This window comes from Mugil cephalus, chromosome 17, assembly GCF_022458985.1.
Source record: "Mugil cephalus isolate CIBA_MC_2020 chromosome 17, CIBA_Mcephalus_1.1, whole genome shotgun sequence".
In the NCBI taxonomy this organism is placed as follows: Eukaryota; Metazoa; Chordata; class Actinopteri; order Mugiliformes; family Mugilidae; genus Mugil; species Mugil cephalus.
The window spans coordinates 6,851,529-6,875,876 of record NC_061786.1 but is presented as its reverse complement, the minus strand read 5'-3'; the positions used below and the strand labels follow the sequence as shown (position 1 = coordinate 6,875,876).

The 24,348-nt window shown below is 44.8% G+C and overlaps 1 protein-coding gene across 6 annotated transcripts in view; it reads left to right on the top strand.

The window, feature by feature from the left end:
- Positions 1-3,105: 3,105 nt before the first annotated feature.
- ldlrap1b (low density lipoprotein receptor adaptor protein 1b) overlaps positions 3,106-24,348 on the top strand; it is a 32,821-nt gene continuing 11,578 nt past the window's right edge. For 2 of the 6 annotated variants that reach the window (XM_047611030.1, XM_047611033.1), the window contains exons 1-5: positions 3,106-3,383; positions 16,861-17,003; positions 18,217-18,329; positions 21,120-21,234; positions 22,345-22,417. In XM_047611030.1, the coding sequence (XP_047466986.1) occupies positions 3,299-3,383; positions 16,861-17,003; positions 18,217-18,329; positions 21,120-21,234; positions 22,345-22,417 (529 nt within the window). In that variant the 5' untranslated portion in view covers positions 3,106-3,298. The remainder of the gene's footprint in view (positions 3,384-16,860; positions 17,004-18,216; positions 18,330-21,119; positions 21,235-22,344; positions 22,418-24,348) is intronic. The other 4 variants (XM_047611028.1, XM_047611029.1, XM_047611032.1 and 1 more) reach the window with 3 other exon arrangements.

The window sequence follows — 24,348 nt, the reverse complement described above, 5'->3', positions numbered from 1 at the left end:
AAATTCAGACAGGTAGTTTCTGTGCTCTGCTGACCTCCGGGCTTGAGATAATCTGTCAGCAATTGAATCATGAAAGAGAACAAATTATGGGCTGCCACACATTTTGATTTGACTGATAATTCCTCTAATGCAGTCTGACTTTCTTTTTCTTTTTTCTTTTTCTTTTTAGATTTGATATTGTTTTGGGAGGGTTGTAAGAGGAGATAAAGAGTCCCCCCTTCCAAGGACACTGAATTTCAATGCATGAAAGGAGCCCTCGGCTCAGCATTCTGCCACATGCCCGGCTTCCCCAAGCACGCGTGATTGACCTGTGCAGTGAGACAAATGTGGGCGAAGCTCCCCGCTCATTTTCCCGGCATTAATCTGTGCCCGGGTTATGCATACATTTGTTTTACACTCCATCCTCACTTCTATTTTATTACTCTTCCACTCCCACTTTGGCACCACGCTGCTTTGGCAGAGTCGAGCGTGTGGAATTAGCAGATTATAATGGGTCTTTTTCCAGCAGTCAACATTTGGCACAGTTTTAATCACGATGCATTTAGGACTCACAAATGTAGAGTAAATCCAGCTGTTTGAAGGGAGGACGACATGAATGAGAAGATCCAAGGTATGGCGTTCGTGTTTCTCAGATACATTAACAAATTTCTCTTTGAAAATAAAGTTTCCCTCCCCTCCTGGCTCTCAGAGAAACTGAATCAAAATGAATCTATTGCTCAGAAGATCACCAACAGATTCTCACCTATAAATAAATTATGTACAGTTTAGTTTTATCTTTCCACCACCAGAAACTCCTTGATATTTCTCCTCAAACACTGTAACTATTACCCGTGTTACTTCTCTGAAGTTTGTCCCACACCCTTCAGTGAAGCATGGCTGTAACTGCCAATAAAGAAATTGTGATTCAAAATGAATACTCCTACCTGAGGACAGAAGTATGGCTTAGTCACCAGTGCAAGATGTGGTGATATGTCTCCCTTGGATTTATTGCTATTATTATTTTTTTGTGTGTGTGTGCAGAGCAAGGCCGGTACTGTCTGCTATAACTAAGCCTCAGATTGAAGATAATGGTGGTGTTGCCTAATGTGTCCTTGGGGACCTATTAGCCTGTTGCTCTCTTGTGTCTGAGCTCGTCATCTTCTATGAAATGTGGCACAGCAAGATTTTTCGCGAGCCATTCTCCCGGGTGATTCACTTACTGGGCGATGATGTAAGCTAAGCGAAACTTCGGTATCGCTTTACATCTCCCGAGCACCGACATCCGAACAGTGCAGATTTTCAGATAAGTAATGTAATCTTATTGCAACTAATGGATTACAGTCATAAACATTACAATATAACTGAAGATGCTATCAAAGAATGGCCGTTAACACTCTATATATATTTTGGTTTGTGCTTAAAAATGATTTAACTTTAATGTCAGCATAAACAGAGCATTGATCTATCTTATTAAATTTACTTAATCGATCCTGATTCTCGCACCACGTGAAATGTCCTACCCCTTAAAAAAAACAATCAAATTGATCTGACATTGACCTCACAGTTCCAAAGCTTTTAACCACCTGTCCATCAAAGGCCAAGTGGGGGCTAGCTTGATCTCATAGGAATTACAAATGTCATGATCGTTGCTGGATGACCTTAACTTGTCCCTTTGACCGAGTCATTTTTAATCATGAGATCACACAGTTGGGTGCCTCTTCACCGGTCAGCAGTTTCCTCTTCATTTCTGTGAAATGAGTCGCCTTTGCCTCCAGTCTGCTAAACATTGGGGCCTTATGTTGTGGACAATGGTTCACAATGCAATGTGACTCGAGAGGAGCCTTGTCACCCCTCCCCTGCAGCTGTTCACTGTGGGATATTGGCCAGTAGCTTTCTAAGACACTATGGGGGCAATGTGATCACATTGTATCTAATGTGAACAGGAGCCTGTTGTGATGGAAGTGAATGAGTCAGTAAAGGCACAAGTAAAAAGTATAGTGAGGTAGAAATGTATAAAAAGCATATGGGTATATAAGATATACAAAGATATATAAGCAAATTACTAGGGTGTATATAAATGCAATATACAAGCAAAACACAGGTAATATAAAATGTAAATTTAACTTTACAATCTATACATTATCTAAGAATACGCAATACGGAATTGACATGAGATATATAGAGTGTATATGCAGATAAAATGTCTGAAGAGGTAAGTTTATGAGTCTGTACATCATTCAGGCATAACATCATGACCAACTTCGTAATATTGTCTCCCTTGTGCCTCCAAAACAGTTGTGACTGATCAGAGAATGGACATGGGTCTTCTGAGGGTGTCCTGTGGTGTCTGGTAACAGAATGTTGTTAGTGGATGTCTTTGGGTCTTATGGTTTGAGGGGAGGGGACTGTGGATCATCCCACACGTAAATGATCAGTCTCAGATCTAGTGAATTTGAAGGCCAGGTCAACACCTAGTGCTGTTCTTCATGTTTTTTGTTGTTGTTTTGTTGGAGATGGCTGCTGCGACCAAGGAGTGTCATTGATATGGCGTGGGGGGTGTCTGGTCCGATCTAGGTGGGTGGTACATGTGCACGTGAATGGCAGGTCCAAAAGTTTCCCAGCAGAACATTGAGTTCTCACAAGATGGTCAATGTTATCTACTTCTCCTGTCAGTGGTTTTAATGTTGAATGAAATAATGATGGGTATAAATAGCGACACGGCAATGCACTCTTGTGAACAGGTATCTCTCAGAACATATGGTTACTGAGAGGACTCATGTGAGTTTAATTTTTATTTACTCTAGTCTGGTCCACCTGGCCAGGTGAGTCAACTGAAGCGGTCCCACCCTCCCACGTTTATTTTTTACTACGTACCTTTTAAGAGCTCAGACAATAACCTGCGCGGCTGAATAAAACATGAGCGGACTGAACGCAGCCCGTGACACGACTACCAAAAATCCTCCTCCTCCTCCTCCGCTGACTCTGTGGGAGAGGTGTGTTAACAGGAACAACAGCGGATCCGTCCGTTCGTCCGAGATCGTGTCCCACTCCCGTGACTTCACAAACGGGCGTCACACACGTTATCCGGTTAATTTGCATACATAACACCGCCCAGGGGGAGGGAAAGGGGAGGAAGGGGAGGTGGAGGCACGAACATGGTAATCTGCCGTCGGCAGAAGGCTAGCCGTGCGGAGTGGAGGAAAAAAAGAGCCGGAAAAAAGTTTGCGCGGAGAGAGGTCGATTTAAAACCGAGCGAAGTGTTTCGACAGAGGCGGAGAGGTGCTCGTCGGGCTCTTCGCCCCACTTTTGGATTTACGACATGGACGCTTTGAAATCCGCCGGGAGGGCAATTATACGGAGCCCCAGCATCGCGAAGCAGTCCTGGGGATCAGGGAAACATAAAAGTAAGTGTCCGGCCGCTTGGTATTCCCCATTATAGGCTTTAGACTGAGCCAATTTGGCCAAACCGAAGGCTAACTTGGCTAAACCGAGCTAGCCTCCACCAGTCGCTAACGTCACAGCCGGTGTTTTTCTGAGCTTACTTTACAAAGTCGTGTGCGAACGCCGCACGAAATACCAATCATTCAGTCAGACAGCCAGTCAGTGAGTCAGTGTGGCGGATGTTTGGCAGACTCGGTGACCTCAACCCGCAATAGTTTACCATTAGAGCGTGTGCAGTCGGAAATGTTTGAACCACTGACTCTATATATTGTTCTGAACTTGACACTCAGACTGACAGCTCCTAACTAACCCGGCTCCCGTGGAGGGAACAAGCACCCCCGGCTGCTTCTGTTCCAGCCCTACAAGCTCGGCGAGTTAGTGGTTCAGTTGCGTTCACTGACATCAAGACGAAACTTTAGCAAAACTGTGAAATCATGTTTTTCTGTCTGCCACGTCACTGTGCCGAGGAGGCTCTGCGGGGAGCCGGCACCCTGAGGTCCGGACAGCGCAGCGAGGAAGCAGGGGGGGAGACACCACGGGAGACACCATGGGAGAGATGAGCGGTCTCCCTCCTAGCTAGCCTGTACGACCCTAGCAACGCACTGTTGCTAGGCGATACACAATGTGGAGAAAAAAGAAAAAAAAAATAGAGAGGGTTTATTAAGGAGTGGTCTCCGATTCTTTAAAATCTCACGTGTCTAGTTCAGCCTTGTATTTAGCTCCAATTAGGGGGTTAGTTCTCGTGACTGGCTTCATCTTTCTAGTGAGTACAGTACAGTCATCTCACAGGCTGAGCATCATAACACGACTGCTTGGGCTTTCGCATGCAGCTAGATCCTTTTTATGTATGCTCGCACAAAGGGGAGGTGGGGATGCCCCCTGCTCCACTGCCCTTTTCTACCATTTCGTAGACAATAGAGGAGTTGGCAGCGTGGGGGATACACGTGTCCGACTGTGCAATCTGCGCTTTGTTTTTGGTCCTCCCTCCTGTCTCTCCGGGACGCGATGCACGAACAGCGGGATCTTTCCACGTCTGACCAGGCAGTTGTCACAGAGGCCCAATCAATCAGGCCACGCTGGAGGCTCGGACTGATGTCGAGCTTTGCCGTGAGTCTACATTCAGTCCGTGGCAGAAGCCCCCCCCCCCGCCCCCTGCTGCTTTGACATTCAAGCGCAGAGAATCAGCTCCTGTCAGGGTATCAGTTCTTCGACCGCATTTTCTTATTCGCCGGAGGTTCCCGTTTTTTGATTGAAATTAGGTGGCTCTTCATCTTCCTCTATTTTTGCTTTTTGCCATAATTAAGTTCATTACTGTGTTTCTGTGTCGTGAATAAAACAGCCTGTCTCATCTTTTAGCCTGCACACTAGACCCCGTCTCTCGCCTGAGATTCATGCAGACCGGCGCGGTTCAGTCCACAGAATAAAAATTTAACGGCGTGCCTCCGGGCTCGGATCGTATTAGCTTAAAGACACAACATTTCTAGGCCGAGACAGGTCCATAATTAGAGGCAAAGTTTTTGCCACGAGTCTACAGTAAGCTTGTCTCTTCCCGCCCCTGTGTGGGCTCGGCCCTGTCAAAGCAGCCTATTCACTTCTTTGGCATCTATCAGTGCTGCATTCCTTTTTTTACATACTGTTGGGGTTGGATTGCAATGGATTTCACTAATGTTTTCATAAAACTGCTGCGTGCCTTTTCATGGTTTCATGTCAACATATAAAGTCAGATGTTTTGCATGATTTGTTCTGCTTTTGCAGTCATTTCCTGTGGTTTGAAACGACTCACTTGCTGCTGAGATGACAGATTGCTTTCCTGCACTGACCTCTCATTACATCCAAATAGTTCCCAATTTTCTGGCGGTGAAATACGTATGTATTTATGTATGTATGCATGTCTCTTTTTAGGTCATGAAAGTCCTGTTTTTTTTTTTTCTTTGCCAATCTGAAAAGTGTGGGAGGCAGTAAAGGGAGAGCTGTATTCTGCGTGCTTGTCAATATTGAAGCTGTCAGAATATCTGCTCAGTTGAATCGTGCATGCATTTGTGTTACACTTCCCTTGACAGCTACAAGTGTGAACCACTGTTGACGGGGCTACCACCTAAGATCCTTGACGACTGATTAGAATTCTGTATATTAAGCACATTGCATTACGGCTTTGGCAGAAGGCACTTTGAGTTGGCATTAAGTAACACACCTGTAGTTTTTAATTAAGTGTCATTCACTGTAGCAGTGTGTGGTCTGCACCAACCAGGTCCTTTTACACCTCCGGCCCCGCTCTGGTCGGTCAGTACTGTGTCCTCTTGCGCAAAGTCACCCAAAGGGGGCTTGCCAGGCTGTAACGGAGATTGCTTCCTGCAGGGTTCCTTTATGGAGCCGTAAAGTCCTTACTGATTTACAGCCCCGTTAGGTCTCCTGTATCGCATGGTGTCGGTGTACGATGTGCATGAGTGGACAGGGCTGCACAATCATGCCTTGTCACGGTTTCTTCTGGAGGGCAATTTTAATCCTGCGTGGGAAATGGATGTTTGCCTTTCTCTTGTTTCTGCTGACAACACTGGAAAGATATGAAACAATTACATGTCCAAATTGTGGTTTTTAAACACACAAGCTCAACCGAGCTGTGAATTGCAACATGAACATGAATTTGTTATTTACAGTGTCATACTTCACTAGGTTCTCTGTGACCCAATAGCTCTTCTGTTTATGTACTATAAGACCATTTTTATCTTAGAAAATAGATCTACAATGTAATATTCTTTGGCATCATCTCTAGACGTATGGTCATTGTGACTGTTCACAATTATTTAGCTTTACTGTCTGTAGGACAGGACCTTGGTTATTAAAAAAAACAAACAAAAAAAACCCCTGAGACTTTTAGGGTTAGAGGAATGCCCACGAATACAAACTATATTTAGACAGTGATCTCAGCCTTGAAACAGTCTCATTGTTGGTAATTTGGTGTCTCCAGCAATTACACCTCCTACCCTTTAATCTGCGCAGAGCCAGTGAGTTAGTAAAGAAGAGGAGATGACTCTATAGGTCCTCAAGCATGAACAAAACATTGGTGTGCACTCGCAGTTTGTATAGCCCTTCCTTGAAACCACAGCTTGTCTGACAAGTTTATTGGATGTCTCTTAAATGTTTGACCGGTAGGCAGGAATGCAACTCGGGTAGCTGATAAAGCAACCTGCTCCCTCACACCCCCCCCAGAGCAAAAATAATTCAGGTAAAACTTGTTATTTTTTTACTAAAGCTTATTTAAATCTTGCTTTTTTTTTATCTTTATTGTCCCAGTACACCCAGAGCTGTAGCTTGAAGAAAAAGAGATCCATGGTATTACATGCTTTCTGCTGCGGCTTTAAGGGGCAATTGTAACCAATATAAAATTCCTGTACCGGCCTTTGCACGCAGTTGCATAGTTGAAAGATGTCCCTGGGAAGGAGCACACCTTGGAGTAAAGATGATTTGTAGGGGAACTGACGTGCACGCTGCTAAAATATCAGGGACACTTTGCAGAACTCTGATCATATGCGTCAAACACTGACTGGTTAAACAAGACAGATACTCAGTCAGCCCTCAGGCAACAAAACGTAACTCTAACAAAGATTTACACAGTAAAAGTTTAGCTTATACCATTTATTGTATTTTGTTTGGTGTGGTTTGTCTTGCTTTGTCCAGCAAGGTTTCTGTTCTGTTGCTGAAAGTCTACAATGAATCCACATTTCAGAGTCATAATTCCAGAAAACTATTCCGCATGTGTAATGCGTGACATATTTCAAGAAAGAAAAACAACAAGTCCCCCGCATTAGAGAAGTTGGAAAGACTGATAAATTGTTTTGGCTCTGTTCGGCTGCAGCTGTGCGGAAGTTAATGGTGCGTTGTAATGCTGCTGCTCAGGTCAGTGATACTTTGGGTGTAATGATAGTTTTAATTTCGGGCCAATTCAGATGATTGCTAGTTCATTTGATCAGGTCATTTATTCCGTAAGGCTGTTGAGGTCAGGCTCAGAGTGTTTAGCGAAAGACTTTCAGCAAAATTGCGTTTGAGAGAATCTGTCAGTGGACTAATGCACCATCCTCAAGTTTATACGTTCATTTTGTGCATCTACGTTGTTTATGTTAGATAGACTTAACAAAATGCACCCTCTCCCCGCTACATCCTCATTTGGAGGGGCATTAGAATCCAGCCCATCCCGTTTTTAGCGTGCCTGCGCACCAAGTGCTCCAAGGATCAGTTTCATAACCTAGATACTGGCCTCAGCTGGTCATCAGCTGGTAATCCATGACTGGCATGATCACTCATTTCTCCTCTCCCGCTCCTCACTTTCCTCCTTTGAGTGGATTTAGCCGATACTGAGAGACACGTGTCTTGATGTTCCGCCTTAAACTATGACTATAAGGCTCTTATCCTCAGCAAATCCCCTCCTTCGTCCAGCTGAAACTGTTTTGGGATGGCCCGCAAATGAAATACTGATAGCCGCACAGCCCCTGCAACATGTCCTGCGTGTCTTTGGGCACGCTCCAGCGTTGATGTTTAAGAATATCATGAGCCAGCTGGTCGAGGGGATGAAAGTAGAGGAGCATCATTGAGCCTGAGGACTGAGGAGAAAAAAGAGGTCACAGGCTGGTGGGCGTCAAGGATCCCCGCTGACTGTTCATTTCACTTAGTTTGTATCGATTGGTCTGTTAGTGAACTGGGCGGTAGTTTATGTCTCTATAGGCATGCGTGTGTCTCTTAGAGATGTTTTGACCTGGGTTTCTGACAATATGTAAAACCACAGAAGCTGAAGGAGGACAATAATACCGGATGGGTCTACCAGGCAGGGACAGACAGTGACTGTCACCCCATGTGGACCAACACCCTGTTTCCCTTTTTAACAACAGTCTTTGTCTTCTTCACAATGCTCTGTTTCATCCTTTTGCCGTAATGACTGTGTCTGTTGTTAGGAATCAGTGATGACTGTGTTTGATTTCCATTGGAATCAGGCTGAACCGAACATACAGGCTGGCGAACGCCGCTACATGAGACTCAGCATCAGTCGGAAATAGTCACAGGACTTAACTTTCCTAAGGCGCAGTTAGAGGTTGTGTATTTCTCTCTCAGCAGGCTTTCTGCTTTGTCTCAGTGTTTCACTTCAGGCATCTTCCCTCCTCTGAGTCGGCAGTTTATAAATGAGCCCAAAGTGTCCTGATTGGAATCTAATAATGCTGGAATAGGATGTTTTCGCACGTCTTGTGTTTGTGTGAGGGGGGGGTCATCTCACCACAGGGGCAGGTCGGCCAAGGGTTTAAAAAGCTGGTGATGCACGAGCAAATATTGCTTTGGTGATTTGTTGCAATTTATCAAAATAACTGGGGCGTATTGATCTTTTAGACGCTCCCCTCATTTTCAAAGGCTGATTACAGTTTGTCTAAGCAGGAGGTCAGTGACACTGTATTTTATTCTTTTCATTATGGGGCACCAAGTATTTTTAAGTGAAAGGATGAAGATTGCACCTAACAAAAGTGCGTTGCTAAGAACATGCTTGCTTGTACTTAAAAAAACGGCTTGTGATGTTTTTAAAGATTTGCATCTTCATTTGGAATGGATCGGGGCCAAGTGCCGCAAATAGCGCTTCAAATCAGAGACAGACTAACTCTTTGTTGACTTTGCACCCTTCATTGCATTTGTTGATCGTAAGAGTTTGTTTTTCGCACACGAATGTGACAGGCTTGCCATGGACATGAGGTTGTTCCGTCCCACACAAGTTTGTTTGGGTTGACAATTGACTTTGACTTTCTTATGGGCTCACAAAGCCTCCCTGACTGAAGAGCAGCTGGTTTTACCTTTGTCCTTACAAAGTGCACTACCGATCCTCTGACAAGACCGTGTGAAAGGCAGCCAGATAGTACAACTTTTCCCAATATCAATGACGCACGTCTCCCACCAGAACAAGAATTGACACCCAGCTATAGCCAGGTTTCTGTGGCTATAAATCTGAAGTGAACAAAAGCCTCTGCGCTTTGTTCATTTCCCATTTTGCTGCGGAGAAGGTAGACAGGTGGGCAGGCGTAAGCCGTGCCGGACCAAAAACAATGATTCATTCACGGTTTGGGATCCGGAGGGCTCAGATGAATGCGCTGGCATGCGCTCCTCTTACATACGGTGCCATGCAGAGAGTTCTCAGCGCTGGGACGCTCCTTTCAAATCTTGACAAAGGGGAAACTGTTGATGCAGCCGGTTTGACTCGTGGACTGCTGGAGCTGTGGAGTGTTGGTAAGGCTGTGACTGTTGACCTCTCTATTTGAGTTTGCATGTCAAACCAAGCTGTGCCACGTCGCTCCTACCCCCCCGTCTCCAGTCTCCACAATCCCAGAATACTAATTCACGACAAACTTGGTTGAATATTTAACTGCTTGCTCATGTACCCGCAGCTATTCCCACATATTCCGGTATCACTTGTAGGATGATCTCTGTAACAAGGATTTAAAAGGATTTTCCCAGTTTCTGTTGAAACACTACCGCCTACTGTTGTGATGTGATGTGATGTGATGTTATGTTGTTAATCATCATCCAGATCGTCACAGTCTGACTCTGACTCTGTCAAGTCACCTGCTCCGCTTTGTCACCTCTGAACTGGATTTGACTGAATCTTCTCTGTGTTTTGTCTTTTCCCAGCAGTTGGGAAATCATATCTTGCATTCAGAGAACCATTTTTATCCCCTTCAAGCAGACGAACGCAATTAATGTTGTCTCGGGGGCAGCTAGATCGCGGCGATAAAACTACTGAGCTGTCAAGATGGTGCTGGCGATTTGTGTTTTTATGCTTGTGTCGCGGGACGCTTATCTCCCTCCCTCTCCCATCCCCAGAGCATTAACTACGTTATTTAGCCTGCGCTCGCATCACAGCCGAGTCTTCCTGCCGTTTCTACGGTGATTAAACTGTTGCATCTCCCTGATTGTCCGTCAGTTGTGTTGTGCGAAGGAGGTGTGTATGTAGGTGCAGGTGTGTTTTATGGCTGCGTTTTAGGACTTGCTGACTTCATTTCCATATTGGACCTGGTATTTGTCTATTTCAATGCTTTGTTATTCATTTCTGACTGTCTGTCTTTTTTTTCCCTCCCTGTCTCCTTCCCCCTGTTCCCTTTAAAGCAGAGGCGAAGCCAGAAAGAGCAGATCTTCTCCCCTCATTACTGTCACTGGCTGTTGACAAGGAGAGCGATAGCGATCCTCCCTGACCCTCCCTTGTCTAAACTGCCTGCTTCATTTCCTCTGCGTTGGCTTTGACCAAAATACCCCACCATCACACATCACCCGCCCCCCTCTCCCCCTAATTCTACACGAGCTCAGCACTCAAATCCCTTTGATTATAATTCCCGAGACCGCTGCGCCGGCTTGCCTCTCCAGATCTCTTGTTGCATCAAAAGGACCCAGCTCCCTCTGTAGTTTTGGCTTTATTAAATCTGCATGTAAAGTCACAGCTTATACATAAACTGAAATCATTCAATCTTAAAGCCCGCGAGTAAGATCTTTCGGCGCGTTTTCCTCCAGCGTGGATCAGAGGAGTCGGTTGGCCGCCAATAGCACTCAGAGCTCTTTGTCAACAATAAGATTGCGTGGGTTCAAGCTCACGGGTCCATTGACCCCCGCGGGATCCAGTAACCTGCTTGACTTCATCCTCGATAGTACGCAGTATAGTCTGTCTCTATCAGGTGCTGTTTTCACATGTGAACCCCAGACAACCAGACCTTTCTGTTTCCTCATCACAGGCAACATAATATTGTACACGCCAGGCTCTTTTTCACCAAAGGTAGCCTGTGCAGACTCATCTGTAATTATGGCTGTTGTGAGTTTACCTCAGAACTATGTATTTGGATTTATACGCAAAATCAACAAAAGCAAATAAGAGCCTAGCAGAAAAGAGTACAGCAGAGCTTCACTCTGTGCATCAACGTGTCTTCTCGCTTTCAGTGAGTTATCCTCACTCAGGTTGCTCAGGTTCAGTCAGATATTACACAAGTTTTGTACTGGGAGCTTTCAAGATAAGGATTGATAGTCAGTGCAACTGATTTTGACATTTGGCTGGTGAACAATCAAAAAGAATAGATATAATATATAATTATTAATATTTCTCTTCCATGAATGACTATACAACAAAACTACTGGGAAACTCTTGAAACGCGCGCGAGAGACAGTTTGACGCACTCATGCGTCGTAAAATACCATCAGTCGTGCAGAGCTCGCATTGCTTTAATGACTCATTTACAGAAACATTTGATCCCTGACTCTGACGTTCCTGTATTGTTAAACCTGACCGCTTCTCACATTCTTCTCCTCCTCACTTGGCAGTGTGTTGTTGGGGCTGTTGTAGACTTGAACTTCGGTTCACTTGAGGCCGTAGCAGAGCAGAGAAGCAGCCCAGAACATTTTTTTTTTTCTTCCTTTCTTCTTGTTTTGCATTAGCGGAGGAGTGTTGAGACTTGTCTGAAGAAGGAGGCCGAGGGGATGGGAGTAGGTTTGGATTGGTAGAATGAAGTGCATTGTTGTCCGTGTTATTACAGGCTTACTATGCTTCAATAAGTCCCTCCTATGGGGTTTATCGGCACTGCTCTAGTACTTGTTATTATGCCAAAACTATCTCTAACAAGTAATTATAGCCAATTAAAACTAGATAGAACTAGACTTAATGCCACCTGGAAACATTTTGAAAGTTTTAGACTAGCTTTTCTGGATATCATTTATTATTGAGGGTCATTTGGGTTTTATTATACAAGTGTATATAGTTTACAAGTGCTGCCCCTTTTCAGTGGAGCGCCATATTTTGAATGCGTACAGTAGTCATTGGCAAGAGGCAGCATTCCTTGATCCTGTTTGAATTTGGCCATGTGCTCCAAATCCCATTTAGGTTTCTGAGAATCCACCCAGTGAACGACATATCTGGACTTGCACCATATGCATCATCAACTTGAAGTGTCATTTAGGCATATTTCCTTTCATCTTCTCTTAAAATGAAGGAAGAAGAAATAATAGAGGTGCAAATCACTGTTATCTGTCTGCTGTTGTTCCATTGTAGGATTCTTGACAAAGTGGTCTTTTAAATTGACAAATGTTTTATGTGCAATACATGGAACAACTGTATCAGAAGATTAATGGTGTCCCTCCACTGACTACTGTATATTCTCCGTAATAAGCTCTCCTGACGGTCCGCCGGCGTGGCCAGATGTCTGTAGCCACACTACAGACGAGAACAATGACTGAGAACAGTCTTTCCAACTCGCTGTGTGAATTTAATACTTAATGTCAAACTTATCTTAAGAACTTTCACGTGAAATGTGTCTCATGGTTTGTATTCTTTGATTCTTTGGCACTTTTCACGCAAAATCCCCAACGGCAGAGCAACGGCGATTCCCACTGTTCCCTTGCAGCCTTAAATGTCTCAATTCTCTGACTAAGTCTGTATTTACGAAATCCACCATTGAGAAGAGTATCATCTTGTCGTTAATCCGAGGCTGTCATCATCAGACTGTAAACCAGCAGATATTTATTTCTGTTCATTGAGCCTTTTTCCCTGACTCAAATTTCCTTCTCCCTGGCTTGTATATTTGCCTCCCTCATAGTGTGGTTTGATTTATGTAGTAGTTTGCGCGTGTGTGTGTAGACTCAAACAGTTTCAGAGGATAAGGTTGCAGGCACCACGGCCTGTTAAGACTTACAGACCAGGAGCCGGAACAAGAATGAGTGTATCACCGTGTTTCTTTTTTTATTTGTCCACCCCTTCCTTTCAAAGTTTCTTTTGAAGATAATTGGCTAATCAGACCCTCACACCTCTAATCCCAGCTGATGCTGGACGCAGCTGTGGCCCGCTACCTGTTACCCCAATCAAGTCCCCTTCCTCTAAGCCAGCATCGGTGCTCCATCACCCGCTCTCTCTGGCGAATTTACTGGCCAATGTCGACCAGGCGAGCAGCTCTCGGTGACCAACCAGAGCTCCAGCATAGCGAAGAAGCCTTTGAAGTTTGCTCTAATCAGCACTGCAGCTGCAGAGAGCTGCTGGTAGTGGTGGTGGTGGTGGTGGGTGTGTAAATGCAAATGTGACCAAAATGAAAATGGATTATTGTTGCATAGAAAGCACCGTGGGTATATGCACCAGTCTAAAAATAGCTCTACTTGCTTTTGAACTGCCGTCATGTTATTCTCTGGAAAAAAAGCTGTTTCGCTGCTAACTCGCATTCATTTAGGCCACATCAACTCAAACCAAGACAATATTTTTTCTCCAGTTTTCCTTGAAGTCTTTTTGAGAATTTTTCTGTAAATGATGATCCGTTGCAAAACCATGTCTAGTTGTAGAAAGGCTGTAGTGCTTATCCCAGGTGTATGCGTGGCTCTGTTTCTGCGACAGAACTCAAGCAAAAAAAGAAGAAGAGGCGGACCATGCACATCATTCATGCATGCTGTATACAAACATACAGTCCCTAATCCTTTTTAGCTCATCTTAGTGGTGAAGTAACAGTATATATTTGCCCTAACCATCCAACAAGGGTTAATATCTGATGCAGCACCGTCACAAGACTAGTCCACCATTGGTGGTGCTGTTATGAGACGTCAAGGGGCTAGAGGGTCGATGGGTGGGGTTTGTATCAGGTGTCTACGTGATTGAAAAAAATAAACAATGCAATGGCTCCGTATTATTTTCATCCTGGGACCTGGATCCAAAAAGTTGCGGTTCCAGTCACTGAAAAATCCGGATCCACCATGATGGTCCAAAACCAAACGTCGGACCAAATGTGCAAGACTTATGCAGTTTACCCAAAAATTGGATTTGTGCTGAAACAGCTGAGTGAGGCCAGATGAAAAATCTCCCCATTATTTTTTTTTTATCTCTCATTTAAGCCTTTCAGCAGCCTTCTCATATTCTCTTAGGATGACTCCAGTTCCTTATTAATCTCTGTGGTCAAGGTGAACTGCTGGTCGCTCTGCTTCGGGCTTCAAGTAGAAGGGCTTGCTTTTGAAATCGCTACTGCACCAGCACAAGCCTGCTGATTCAGCTGCGCACACTATGTGAACCACGTCTCTCCTAACCCTTGAATCACTCAGAGCATTTTCAAAATAACATTTGACAGTCGTTTGAAATTCAGTGTGGCAGACCTGTCAGTGGTGTTGCCTTTTGTAAACACTGGAAGCACTGAAGGGTTAGAGGTGTTGGACTAGGTAAGGGTTAGCCGGAATCACCTCCGTCACATCTGTGTAACTGCTGCAAATGTCTCCAACGCCTACACCCTCTAACGGACATTTATAGTGCGCTCGGTAACTTGATTTAGGTCATGAATAGCAGCTAGTGATTCCTTACCACAGATTCTATTACAGTAAGGGTGTTACTTCTCCAGGCACTAATGTAACTGCAGGATCAGCAGAGCAGGCCAGTCTGATCTGTTCACCACACTTAAGAGCTCAAAGACCCTGACCTTGGACTGGGTGTTCACTCTCAGACTCGCCCATTACTTAAGTATGGGTTTGGTTAGAGCTACATTTAGACCATTAAAAACCATTCTCCATAATCGCTCACAGTTGGCTTGGTTTGGCATGAGAAGAAAGTATGTAGGTTAGCCTCTGCTGCTATTTCCAAATGGTTTATGTTCCTTGATATTTTAAGTCGAGTGATAGTCTTCACAATAAATAAAATCACAAGGCTTTGGCCTTTTGGGACAAACGGGATTTATTGCGGTTCTTTAAAAAGACAGTGAGTTTGTGCAATGAAATGCTGATTTTATTCAGTCTGTTTCATTATTTGACCATGAGCCATGGTTAATTTAACTGAACTGAAACTGTTGACATGAGGAAGGCAAGAACAGGCACCGCGCAGATGATGAACTGGTTTATTTAGAACTGCATAGAAATGCAGTGTTACCAAGGAGAGGTAAAGTCCACAAGCTGTACTGGGGGAAGTAAAGTCTGTTTTCATCATCCGACTACTTGTGTGTTTTTACTGATTGTCTGTTGAGCAGAATTGCTGCTTGTAGCGTTCTGTTTTCTGTCAACTACTGAGTAATACTTTCAGCTTCAGTATAAAAGGTACTAAAACACTGAACAACTCATACCGTCAACACTCACGAACCTCAGAAAACCTTCGGTGGGCCAATAACCTTAGGCCAGTAAGAGCTTTGGAAAGTACAAACCTCTTACCATGAATACCTGGCTGCACACCTCCTCTCACAAAAACACCTCGGCAGTGTCAAGTCTTGCATTTAGATCGCCGCCTAGATACTGGGCGTCGTAAAGGCCACACAGGAGGGCCGATGGTGTTGTTGACAATAATGTGTTCTAATGGGCTTTTTTCAGGAGACAAATGGATTCCGTCTGCCCCTCACTCAATCACGCCACAAAGAGCCAAGCCCATAAACATTTTATGAGCTTCAAGGAGAAGTTAGCATTGTTTACCGTGGTGGGAAGTGGCTGAATACGGACGGAGCAGATGCATGTTTGAGTGAACTTACGCTTTCAAATATATTTGTGCAAATATTGACGTATTAATAATGTTCAACATCCATTATGTCAAATGACATAATTTGAACAACTAGACAACCGTGGATATCATATATGGGCTTAGTAAGAAAAAAAGTAGCAAAGTTTGTTCTTTTGAACCTGAACTTGTATTTGATCTTGGTTGATAGTGTATGTTGATAACTCTGTACACTATATGGAGATGAGCCCAGGAAGTTTACTAAGGGAAGAGATGCATCCCTGCTGCAGAATGAATAAATTAATTAAGTTCCTTCAGGATAGTAGTTGCCTTTATGTGTTCTGTTAAGTGAATTAAATGTTTTCTATCCAAGCAAATATTTTAAACCGAAATGACAGATTTATTTTGCTCAGGCCAAATTGGTAATATTAAGAAACACATGTTATTCTTTATTTTACTTGACTCGTCTGCAGATAGGCAATGAGCTATCTGCAGACTAAAAGGAAACACAACTTGCAAAAGGGTTTTTGTGTGTTCTGTTGTGCAACTGGAGGTTTTTTTTTTTGTTGTTTTTTTTTTAGATGGCTAGAATTTTTAAAGAAGTGGTTAGTGATATTTTGAAAAATGGATGTGCATGACAAACTCATGTGCTTAATATGCAGACATCCCACGTTCTGGTCTGTTCGCCCAACATCACCACACAGTCTGAAATGGCAGCTCGGGAGGTTATTTATCTAGTGGAATAAGTATTCCAAAAGAGCACGTCTGCCCCCGTAGCCTGTGTGCATGACGAATGGAGAAAGCATGTGCTCATTATATACACCCACGATGAGAACCTGGTTTGGCTGCAAATAGCTGAGTCAGCATCCTGTAAGTGGACTGAGAGAATACCGTGCTGCCCTGACATGTCCTGACACAGGATCTCCAGCCTTTCTCACCGTATAGACAGCAGGGTTGTTGCTGGTGAACCGAAGTGTCACCGTTTTTTTGTGTCTTTTTTGTTGCAGAGCTTCCGGAGAACTGGACAGACACGAGAGAAACCCTGCAGGAGGGCATGGTGTTCCACCTCAAGTACCTGGGGGTCACGATGGTTGAGCAGCCCAAAGGAGAGGAGCTGTCTGCAGCAGCTGTCAAGAGGATAGTGGCTACGGTGAGAGGCAACACACACACACACAAACGAACACACACACACACACACACGCTGAAGGGGCTTAAGCACAGGGCAGGCAAAATCTCTTTTTAATGCACCTCTATTACCCGAAAATGAGTCTCTCTCAATCACGTAAAATATTTTCTCCACATCATCACCACTTGAAAATCATCCGGTAGTTTTCCCTCCTCCTCCGACCTGAGCGACACCTCGGTAAAAAGTGACTGGTTGCCCTCCTTCCCCAGGCCGGGGTTGACATTTAAAGAAGGAGGCAATTAGTGTGGACAATGTCGCTCAGTGTGCGGCTCAGGCAGCTTTATCGTCGTACAAAGGGCTTAATGTTATTGGATCTGGCAGCTCTGTAGATAATGAAGTTAGTGGCTGTAGAATAGTGGGACCTGGGACACGGCGATGTGTGCAGAGGAAGGCTGCGATTCGGCCTAATCTGTCGGCTGCCCTTGGCGTCCCTCTGAAAGGCATATGTTTTCAGAACCTGTCATTTTAAGCAACACGTCAACTTGGTAAAGTACCATTGAATGTCTCTTAAGCTCTTACTCACACAGGTTTGGTGTTGACTTATAGAAAACACACCTACCTGTTAATAGGGCTGGGTGTACTGATTCAGCTTGATTTATTTGGAGGTATTACAACTTTGTTATGAAAGTGGCCTTGACAAAATTCCAAAATTCTGCCACACAGCAGCTTTCAGGCCTGATGGTACTCTCAGAGTTATAGTTCATGTAGGGCACGTTTTGGATCTCACACACACATGGACTAATCTCACCACCACGAGAGTGTTTTTTTTTTTTTTAAATTGCAACTGAGCTACTGTGATGAAGCAATATCACTTGTGGATGAATAAAGTCTGCCTAAGGTCACGCACACCAGTATTACAAGAGGAGATGAGTAGTTGCAGTAAATATATGGCATATATTTAAAAAAAAAAAAAAAAATTCAGTCCAGGCCTAGTTGGTCATTCATGCCACCAGCTCTGAAGATCAATTCTCTAGCCATAAACTTTTATTTTTCAAGTTAAGTTTGATGGTGAGAAATGTGCTTTGTAACACGGTCGTTGTAATTTGCCACCCTCACTGGCATTAAAGGATCTCATGTTGTTTAGTCTGATTTAGATTTTTCTTGTGTTTTCTCACTCCCACCCTATTTCCTCTGTGTGGCCTCCACCCTTTCTGTCTCCTAATTCTCTCCTTTCCAGGCCAAAGCAAGTGGAAAAAAACTCCAGAAAGTCACGTTATCCGTCTCCCCTCGTGGAATCATCCTTTACGACAGTGCCTCAAACCAGCTGATAGAAAACATCTCCATATACAGGTCGGTCTACTTTTTTCAACTCCTCAGGCAGCTGTTAACATTTCTCACACACCCCGTGTCCCCGTCTCAACCGGGCCTTCCCGATTATGAAGCACTTACAACCTTAGCCTATCCTCTTTCACCCACAATAAAGCAAAAGTCGTTATTCCCCTCTCGCGCTCATTTATCACCGCATGGAGGTTGATGTTGAGAAGTGTGTTGCTCTAAGTGTTTGTGTGTGTGAGGGAGGGTAGTGCGTCTGTCAGCGGTGTGTCTCATCAGTCTCGTCTCTCCTGGGAGCACTGCAACAGCTGTACGTCTGGGTTTTTACCCAAGGTGCTGTAGACGTGCACACAGACACACTTGTCTTCTCGAGTAAATTCCCACAGATGTCACTTTCCTGCCACAACCTGCTCCCTGAAAGCTGCGTAACCTCCACTGGCCCGCAGCTTATGAGCCAGGCTCAAATCACTTTTCTAAAATTCCACATTTATGAGCCTGCAAATCAAAGAGCGATGGGACTTTCTGTCATTTTTTTTCAAGCATGAACAGGCTTATGTTGAATGGTTTCCTCTAAGCGCGGGCAGAGAAGGACAAAACTCCAGTTGTTGACGGTGTTCTGGAGTTATTCTGGAAAACCGTGATCGACCAAACGTCCTCGCTAACTGATGTTTCCGTCTACTCCGTGTCGCCGTGCGTTGCTAAGCTCGGGTTGCCAGGAGTTTTTAGTTTCAGCCTTCCCACCTGTTGTCACCGAACAGCTGTTAATTGATCCTTTGTTGGCCCTCTGATTAATCTGCTGAACACCAACCAGAGGACTCTTGCCCTTTGTCAATTCCCAAAATCCTGCGCTACTGTTGCTAGGTGCGACGAACAATAGCCATGTGGTGACTGTCCCTCATAGAGAAAACACTGAGCGCGTGTAAAAACTAAGGACTGGTGAGAAAGTAGTGATCTGTTCAAAGTCTGCGAGGGTTGGAAACGGTTGCAGACGCCTCCGCGTTACCACTAGTCTTTCAACACTTTTCAACATTTTTCTGTGAGAATGTCTCGTGGTTCTTGTTTGTCAAACCTAGCAACAGTAACGTAGGCAGAAGGTAGCAGCCCTCAGGTTGGTGGTCAGCAGAACAGTTGGAAGGCCAACTAAGGGGCAACTGACTGTGCAACATGGGAGTAAATATTTCTCGAGCATTTATCTTGATCCTGAAGGAAACCTAAAAGCAGGAGTCCACTAAGATTTTGAATACTTATGGTTGTCATCACACGGATGTGAACACCCTGGAGATAATGCGCAATCTCTTGGCAGGTGTGGTTTGATAATGATTATTAGAACACGTGTGAGCGCTGTTTGTCTAAACACTGGTGACCTCAGCAGTCCGACTGAAATATGAACACAGCCTGAGCAGAAGGTTTAAGTTCTGAATGTGACACTATGTCATAGCAGCTGCAGCACGTGCCCCATCACAGTTCAGAACACGACGTCACAAATGAGGCGAATGTGAGTGTGAACCAGGACTTCTGCTTTGGCCTGTACCGGGAACGCTGAGCCACAAGTGTGAGCACACCCTGAGAATATGCCTAAACTGTTTCTGTGTTCATAATCGACTGAGTTACACCTCCCAGAGGAAGCCGCATAAAAAAGTGCCACACCTGCATCCGTGGGTTGCAGAACACAAGCCCTTATGTCCCTTTCATTTATAGCCGTAGCAATTAAAGACCGAGCTGACGTCTGGAGGTGAGTCTGGCCGTGACCTCAGGGTTCCGTGGGCACATAAAGCAGCTGGATGCATCTTGCTCCACTGCGAGATCCAACCCAACCCAGACATCTGCTCTGGAGATGAACGGCCAATAAAAAAAATGGATTAGAACAGACACCCAATTTCCCCAAAGCCCTCCCGCCCAAACATTCGACCGTAAATCTGAACGGTGTTGCGCAAAAACCCCAGATGTGATCCTTCTCCTCTCCATTTCTTTATTTATTCATGTATTTGTTCCACAACTTATATTGTCATTACTTGACGGAGTGTGCGACTGTCCCACTGTGAAGTTGGTGCCCAGTGTAGATGTGTGAAGGAGAAAGGAAGGACAGATGGCAAACATTCATTATAGCCGTCCTCCGTCGTTTTGGGCGTCCCTCCCCAACTGGCCGCTGTGTGTGTGTGTGTGTGTGTGTGTGTGTGTCGCCGTGGTATCGGAGTAATGGCATCATGATCAAATGGTGGAGGAAGGCTATTTGCAGAGCCTCGTGGCTTCATTTAAAAGCACACTCCGCACCTGGGACTGAGCCAGGCCGATACCTCAACACGCGCAGCCCGTCACCTTCTGCGCCGCGAAAATAACCAAGAACAATCACCTCTGCCTGCGTGAGTCTTTTCATGCACTTCGCGGGGGCCGGGCCCGCTCTGAAAGCTTGCGCGAGTGTCACGACTGGACGCAGCAGGTGCGTGATGCAGCAGCAGAGAAGAATGGCCCGTCTTTGAGGAAACGGCACAGATGTCACCGCGCGCACGTTCCAATCAAACGCGTGACATTGTTCAGCTCTGTACCGGCGCACAGCTGGAGTGTGGATTTGATCATGTGTACAGTGGTAAGCTTGTGAGTGCGGCGGGTTTTAAGAATGTCAGGGATTATTTTTTTCAGTAATAGTTTTTACAGAAATGCTAGATTGAACAGTTTAAATCAGATCGCTGGACTCGCTTAAGAGCTTAGTGCGAATAAAGTTTCACAGCGGTTTGTTACGGGTGTAGAAATCACACGAGTTTTTGATAAAGTCTGCTCATCTGCGTGTGTGTGTGTGTGTGTGTGTTTCAGAATATCATATTGCACTGCGGACAAAATGCACGACAAAGTGTTCGCCTACATCGTCCAGAGCCAACACAACGAGACTCTCGAGTGCCATGCCTTCCTCTGCTCCAAGAGAAAAATGGTGAGTAAATGAGTTTGTGTAATTATGCGTCTCTGAGACACCCGCTGTGTTCACGAGTAGGCTGTTTTCACAAAGTAGTGTAATAAACACTTCATGTGAGCTGAACACCCACCTCTCTTAAGAGTTTCAAACCAGCTGGATCCGTTTACACCAAAAAAAAAAGGTTAATTGCAGTTACTTATTTTTAAATAAAAGAACATTTATTTTGGGAACTTTGTTTTCTCACTGAGATGGAGTAGTAGCGTATCTATCTGTTAGACATGAAGATAAACCAACTCTTAGTTAACTTGGTTTAGCATCGAGGCTGGTGAACTCTGCCTGAATGAAACAAAAAGTGCCTCCCAGCGGTGCCGATGGGTGCGGTCAAACCACAATCTGCCCGGCAGGATTTACTCAACCGTTGTGGCCCAAATCTGGGGCGCAGGAAATAGCATGGACGGAGTCGTAAATATAAACTTCAAGCGCAGAATCTAGGACTGGTAGCACTCTCATGTAAGATGATATGTGAATGAGCATATTTCCCAAAAACGTGGAACCGATGCCTTCCGTTACTATACTGTGTATAGATAAATATGTAGTAGCATAAGGGAACAAGCTGTTATTGCATAATCTTTTTGGAACGTATAGATTCAGTTTGTGCTCCTGATAGTCCATAAAAATCACTTAATGCAGATACAGTGTGTTGCAAAGAGACCTGAGAAGAGCCACACTTCTACTTCGAGTCACACTTTCCTTGTATTTAAGCAAGTATCCAAATATGAGGTCAGGAGAATGAAAGGAGTGAGAACATGAAGGGCGAGGAGGCTGTCATCCCACTCTTGGAATTCTCGCCATCCCTGGAGGTTAGCTGAACGAGTGAGCCACTCCCTCCTCTTCCTTCCCCTCACTAATTTAGCTGTGGCCAAAAGGCCAAGCATCCTCCCAGTTGCGTAAACAATTTGTAAAGAAGTCCACGGGTTTCTCTTCCTTCTCCTCTCGAATCTGTGAAAAGCCTGCTTCTCGCGCTGGTGGTCACTTCCTGTTTGCACCGCAGAAATATCTCTTCTCCTTCCTGGAACTCCATTCGAGTATTATTCATAGCTCACTCTTTTTCTGTCTCTCCACCAACAGGCCCAGGCGGTAACGCTGACCGTGGCTCAGGCGTTCAGGGTGGCGTTTGAATACTGGCAGACCGCCAAGGAAGGTACGCACGGTTGCTCCCGACAACCACAGTGTAACGGATGAGTGAAGACGTTCCTCTTTGCTCCTCTTCCTCCTCCTCCTCACTGTGGTCATTTTTTCCTCTTTCTGTATACATCCTTCGTCTTCCTTCTTACGATAATCCTACGTTTTATCCTCCCAGGCAACACGAAAACACACACATTCCCATGTCGTCCTCTCGGCTTAGCCGTCCTGTAGAGAGGTCATGAGGACACGCTGAGGAAATCACTGTTATCTCTGGTATTAGAGAGGGAGTACAGATTGTAATTATTAAGGAAATGCATAAATTAACCACACACCGCTCAACATGCGTCAACGTGACCGCATCAATAATTAACATTCTTTAATGACAGAGTCACAGGCGTGTACTCATATTAAATACTTATACTGGTCGGGGATTGGATCTATCAAATGCAGTCTCTGTCCGTCCTGCGGTTTTTCATGACTTTTACACTGGCAACTTGCGATCGCATAGATCAGATATTAAATCAAGGTCTAAACAGCAGGGGTGGGCATATCCATCTAAATATCGATAATGTCGATACCAAGGCTAGAATCAGTATTGGATCGATACTAGTGTGGTGAGATCAGTACTTTCTATTCTATACATCCAGCAAATTACTCCTCACAGAGTTGATGCCTGTCTGTGCACGGAAGGAGCTTCTCCATCTCCACCCGCAGCCAAAGGTGGGATAAAGACAGAGTTTGATACTCAGATCCCAGCATCACAGCAGCATCGCACAGCTGGCACCGATGCTGTTATTGAGATGCGTCGCTAGTCAGAAGATAGAAGATAATTTCACGGGATGCAGACCCACTTCTTTAGTTGGAAATGAATGAGCCAATATTTCTGTGTGTAAAAAAAAAAAAAGTAAAATGGGAATTATTTAATTTTTATACTGTTAACTTATTTTACATTCTAATTAGTTAATAAAACCACGGCTATTTGCCTCAAATATTTGTCCTGCATTTGAAGTAAAAGAATATCGGTGTCAGCAATACAAGCCCTGTATTTACTTGGTGTTAGATTGATACTAAAATTCCCCAGTATGGCTTACCCCTGCTGAACAGGCCCCGTCACGGTGTAAGACTCATCTAGGTGTTGAAGTGGAGAGGAGGTTAAAGTTGGCCTGAGGCAGAGGCAGGCCGGCTGGAGTAAATCTTCCACCGCGATTACAGTGATCTTCAAGTGTGTGGGATTCTCTCTTCGTGCATTTCATCTTTTATTGCGCTCTGCATCGCAGAATTCCTTTTCTTCTCGGCGTATTTTTTTATTTTTCTGTTTCATGTCGAACCCGTAACCCCTGTGAGTTTTGTGGGAGTATTTCGTTGCAGGGAATAAAGGGTATAAGGAGCGGTGCGCGAGTTCAGACACAACCGTGAACACAGCAGGCAATCAAAGTGCTGTGTAAGGATAGTGTCACACTCACAAGGAGCTCGGCTCAGCAGAACATGCATGTAATTTGCTGCATGTATGACTCCAGAGTAAATGAGCTATTCTCGTCACATAATACCGGTATTTGCATCGCCGCCGCCCCCCAGCCGTCTCCTTACATCCGCGTTGCTTTGTGTGCGCTCTTTTGAAATGTGTGATTATCCATTGTTGCTTTCGGTTTTTCATTCATTTATTTGTTTCTTCATTTTTTTTTTTTTTTTTTTTTTTGCACCTGCCACCTTGATCTCCAGCCTCCCCGCGCTCCCAGTTGAGTTCCCCTTCTTTTCCCCCTCCATCCTCGTCCCAGCGCTCTGTTTATCATAAGGAGCGGAGAAGAGGAGAGCGAGGCGGAGGGGGGATGGGGACGCGGGGAAGAGAGGGCAAGAAGGCATGAAAGGCGGGGCGAGGGAGGGGTGCGGGGATGGCGAGCGTGCGAGACAGAAAGGAAAATGATTGTGTGTGTGTGTCAGTGGGAGCCC